This window comes from Myotis brandtii, unplaced genomic scaffold, assembly GCF_000412655.1.
Source record: "Myotis brandtii unplaced genomic scaffold, ASM41265v1 scaffold1162, whole genome shotgun sequence".
Classification (NCBI taxonomy): Eukaryota; Metazoa; Chordata; class Mammalia; order Chiroptera; family Vespertilionidae; genus Myotis; species Myotis brandtii.
Window position 1 is genome coordinate 923,500 of NW_005354021.1, and position 5,067 is coordinate 928,566.

The window sequence follows — 5,067 nt, forward strand, 5'->3', positions numbered from 1 at the left end:
CCCCCCTGAGTGCACAAATTTTTGTGCACCGGGCCTCTAGTATAATAATAACAAAATTCTTGTAAAACATTAAAAACATTTTTTAAAATTTACTGATTTTTGGGAGAGAAGAACTGAGTGGGGAGGAGACAGAGAAACTATACCCTGATCGGGGATCGAACCCTCAACCTTGGAGTATTTGATGATGCTCTAACCAGCTGAGATACCTGGCCGGGGCTTGTAAAATATTTTTTAAATTAATATGATATATTTCCAAATGCAGTACATGTGTTTTTTGTTTTTTTTTAAATATATTTTTATTGATTTCAGAGAGGAACAGAGAGGGAGAGAGAGAGATAGAAACATCAATGATGAGAGAATCATTAATCGGCTGCCTCCTGGGGATCAAGCCCGCAACTGGAGCATGTGCCCTTGACCAAAATTGAACCCAGGACCCTTAAGTCCGCAGGTCGACGCTTTATCCACTGGGCCAAACCAGCTAGGGCAGTACATGTTTCATTAATAAATGGACACACTATGGAAGCTGACTGCAAAATACAGGTGGAGGAGTGTAGGGGGGAATAAATGGTGAAGGATGGACTTGGAGGGGTGAATACGCAATTTAGTATACAGATGATGTGTTGTAGAATTGTGCACCTGAAACCTGTATAATTTTGTTAACCAGTGTCACTCCAGTAAATTCAATAAAAGGGAAAAAATATTAGCAAAACAAATGAATAAGGTATTTCTATTACAAAGGAAGAATGAAATGCTGCCAAGTTTATACACAGGAGGGAGAAAGAAGAAAAAAAGAAGGCAAGAGAAAGAAAAAAGAAAGAGAAAAGTGTAATTTAAGTAAGGGACTAAAATTCCTAACTGCTTAGAGGCATAATTAACAAGTAGCAAGTGTTGTGAGAAGCAAGGAATGGCATCTGATGATAGTCTTAGATATTTATCTATTTTGGACAGTTTGAGAGAAAATAGGATTATAAAACTTCCCTTAAGCAATTCAGTGATTATAAAGTTTAAGGCAGTCATTCCAATGCCTGATACGAAGTTAGCTCTACACAACTATCTATGAAACAATTAGATTTAGAACCATGAAAATTTAGTAGAAATTTAATAATTCTTAATGTTATTCAAATCACAAGACAAGATTGTGCCTCAGATTCATTTAGCAAGTTTTCTCATTGTGATTTAGACCTGATTAAAAAAAATAAGTAAAATTGTGTATTTTTACTTGTTCTACTAAACCAACATTTGAAGAAAAAAATAGCTAATAAATAACACTGGGAGGGTATTATGTGGGTTGTGTATATATGTCAAAGAGATAAGATATACTAGTAAATATCTTACAGTTCAAAGATGGTATGGATTGAGGTTTTATCATATGAGGATTCATGAAAGTTTTATACTAACTGGCAATGTTAAGTCCTATAGTTTTGTCTTTCAAATTCATTGTTGATGGTTATTGATAAAAAATAAGTATCAGCTGAAATGTTTAGAGTATGCGAAAATATCACTTGTATTTATAGATAGTGCAATATTCCAAAAAATTTTGGTCTATGCTTCATAGATTATAGAATTATTCTTGGTAAATATCCTATATAATAAAAGCATAGTATGCAAATTGCCCCCTCGACCTGGAGTTCATTCGGGAGTTTGACCAGGGGGCGGGGCCGGCCAGGGGAAGGGAGGGAAGCCCTGGCCTGCGGCTGTGGCGGTGGTGGCAGGTGACTGGGGGAAGGGAGGGAGGCCCCAGCTGGCAGCTGGCAGCCGGCAGCCTCTAGGGACCCTACCAATGCATGAATTTCCTGCATTGGGCCTCTAGTGTATATATAAAAAAGCCTAAGTGACCAGCTGGTAGCTATGACATGCACTGACCACCAGGGGGGCAGACACTCAACGAAGGAGCTGCCGAGCAACAGCAACTTTGTAGAGTGCCCTCTTGCACTTGGGGGATGTTGGACTGCCCGTTTCGGCCCAATCCCTGCAGGCCAGGCCATAGGACCCCACCTCTAGTTTCTTAATATTGGTGGAGGATAGTGTTTATAAGTTCTTTTTAGTATTCAAATTGAAACATAAAACTTAAATTACATGTTTTTTCCATCTCAGTCATTATAACTTTTGTATTATTTCTAAGTGAGTGAAATAAGGAAGGGTGAATATTGCCATTTTGCTAAGGAGAAAACGGAAACACAGAACAGTTAAAAATGACTTTGCAAGGTAGAGAGGAAGCCAAGATTAGGAACTAAGTGCCTTATCATGGTGTCTTCCTTCTAAATTATCCTGTCATTTTAATTGGGGTGGGGGGTGGAGAGGGGGGTGGCAGTGGCGAGGAGACAGAAAGATCTCTATTTCCTCAGAGGTATTTGCCAAGATTTTTACTAGATGATTTGTTTTCTGAATGTTGGTCCCAGAGGTCTTCTGTGTAGCTCAATATGTTTATTAAGTTTACTTTGATCACATTTTGTAAAAATTATAAGCCTCTCATTACAAGCCCCGGATTGTGCTTCTTGGGCAGTGGTAGAATACTTAATGATACTTAAAAATCCTTGCTCTAAAAAGGAAAGAAAAATCCTTGATCTAGAAACTGTTTGATAAGAAACTGTTTAAATGCTTTTAAAGATTAGTATATTGATTTTCCTGTCAAATGGTCATTATCATACAAATTTTTGTGACATTTGATACAGATTTTATCAATCTAGCTGTATTATAATAGAGAAAATGATATAATTAGATATGATGACTGTACACCCCTCCCAGTTATGTTCGTGTTTGTTGTGCTAGATCCTGGGCATCTCCTCATATTCAGTATCCTTGATCCCTATATGCGATAAGAATTCAAGCGTATTAATATGTATATATGAAAAAATCTCTTCCCTCCAAATTTTGTAATGCTAGAACCATTTAAAAATACCTTTTCAACATTGAAAGTACTGTTTAACTTATTAAAAAACATTTAATTTATCAGAGACTATTCTAAGTGAAACATTTATTAATAATGCATTAAACCCACAAAGGGGTTTCTTTAGAATTTCCAAATATGGGAAAGGATTAAGAAAAAAAAGATTGTGAGATTCTTTGCTTGCTTAGTATCTAATGCTCCTGTAATTATATCATTTTATGATAATTGGACATTTTACTCTGTCCTTTTAAAAAAATTCACAGGTGAATCTGTACCAGAATACCAGATGGCTTTTCAGACAGAAGTTGGAAACCATCCCACTTTTGAAGATATGCAGGTTCTGGTGTCTAGGGAAAAACAGAGACCGAAGTTCCCAGAAGCTTGGAAAGAAAATAGCCTGGTAAGAAAAACTAAATTATTAAAAACATGACTTAATGACTATGTTTTAATGTTGTTTGAAGCAAAAAAAAAAGACTGTTAATAATGTTAATAGTTTTATAGACTTGTCTAATGCCAAAAATCCCACCTACTTGATTTTATTTTTAAATCAACTTACTTGATTTTTGTTGTTATGTGTTTTAAAATTTTTCAGTATAAAAAGTCCCCCTTTTTGGTTCAGTTTCAGTTTTTTCCAAGTATAAAATATTATTTAAAGAGACTATTATGTGTTGTTTGTCAGATTGGGTAACAACTGGAATAATTAACAAGTTAATATTTGAAACGTTATTGAAATTCCATCTTACTCTCTTGAGAATGGTACTAAAAGTGTTAATTAGTGCAGACTTACCAATTCAGTGGCTAAGGGAAATTTAAGCTGCACCAAAAAGAAAGCAAGGTACAGCCTGTAAATACTGCATATTAAATGCAGCTCACAACATTGAAATATCTTCAGAGGCTCCTATCATTTCAGTAAGTTATTGCCATGGTACTAAAAACATCTTACAAACATTTACATACACACACATACCCACTCCCTGTCTCATATAAGTTTTTTACATAAGTGGGAGTATCTCATTATTTACTATCATTTCTGAAGCTTTATTCTTTTAATATGGACAGTTTTCATGTCAATACATATAGATGTTTCTCTTTATCCCCATTTGACAGTATGCCATTGTGTGCTATATCATAATTATCCCTTATTGATGACAGTACCCTGGATTTCATATTTTAAACAGTTTTTTGAAAGAATTAAAGTTATGCTTATGCATAGTAAACGAAACCCAATTAAATAGAAGGGTATAAAAAAGAAAATGGAAAAGACTACCCGTCCCCACCACCATTCTTCAAAAATAACTCTCATTAACATTGTTCTGCAGTTTTTGTTTTTGTTTTTGTTTTTATTTTATTTATTTATTTTTTTGTTTTTAATTTTCTCTTCTAGAAGTTACCATTATAATGCTACTATATTTATTCTTATTTCTTTTTTTAAAATAAGTCTTTATTCAGATTATTACAGTTGTTCCTCTTTTTTCTCCCCGTATCTCCCCTCCACCCAGTTCCCACCCTACCCCATGCCCTTGTTTTTGTTTTTTATTTATTTTTTTGTTTTTAATTTTCTCTTCTAGAAGTTACCATTATAATGCTACTATATTTATTCTTTTATTCTTATTTAAAATAAGTCTTTATTCAGATTATTACAGTTGTTCCTCTTTTTTCTCCCCGTATCTCCCCTCCACCCAGTTCCCACCCTACCCCATGCCCTTACCCCCCCCATTGTCCTCCTCCATAGGTGTTAGAGGGAATTGTCAGTCCACTCCCTTTCTATGCCCCTGATTCTATTATATTCACCAGTTTATTCTGTTCATTATATTTTTTAATCACTTGATTTTTAGATTCACATGTTGATAGATATGTATTTGTTGTCACTTTGTTGTTCATAATTTTTATCTTGACCTTTTTCTTCTTCCTCCTCTTCTTAAAGAATACCCTTCAGCATTTCATATAATACTGGTTTGGCGGTGATGAACTGCTTTAGCTTGTTCTTCTTTTTTTTTTTAATAAATCTTTATTGTTCATATTATTACAGATGTTCCTCTCTTTTCCCCCCATAGCTCCCCTCCACCTGGTTCCCACCCCAACCCATGCCCTTACCCCCCGCCACTGTCCTCATCCATAGGTATAAGATTTTTGTCCAATCTCTTCCCACACCCCTCACACCCCCTTCCCCCTGAGAATTA

The 5,067-nt window shown here is 35.2% G+C and overlaps 1 protein-coding gene across 1 annotated transcript in view; it reads left to right on the forward strand.

The window, feature by feature from the left end:
• Positions 1-5,067, forward strand: part of BMPR2 (bone morphogenetic protein receptor, type II (serine/threonine kinase)) — a 56,786-nt gene that overhangs the window by 31,375 nt on the left and 20,344 nt on the right. Inside the window, exon 10 of the mRNA XM_014528917.1 lies at positions 3,151-3,287. Coding sequence (XP_014384403.1) covers positions 3,151-3,287 — 137 coding nt within the window. The remainder of the gene's footprint in view (positions 1-3,150; positions 3,288-5,067) is intronic.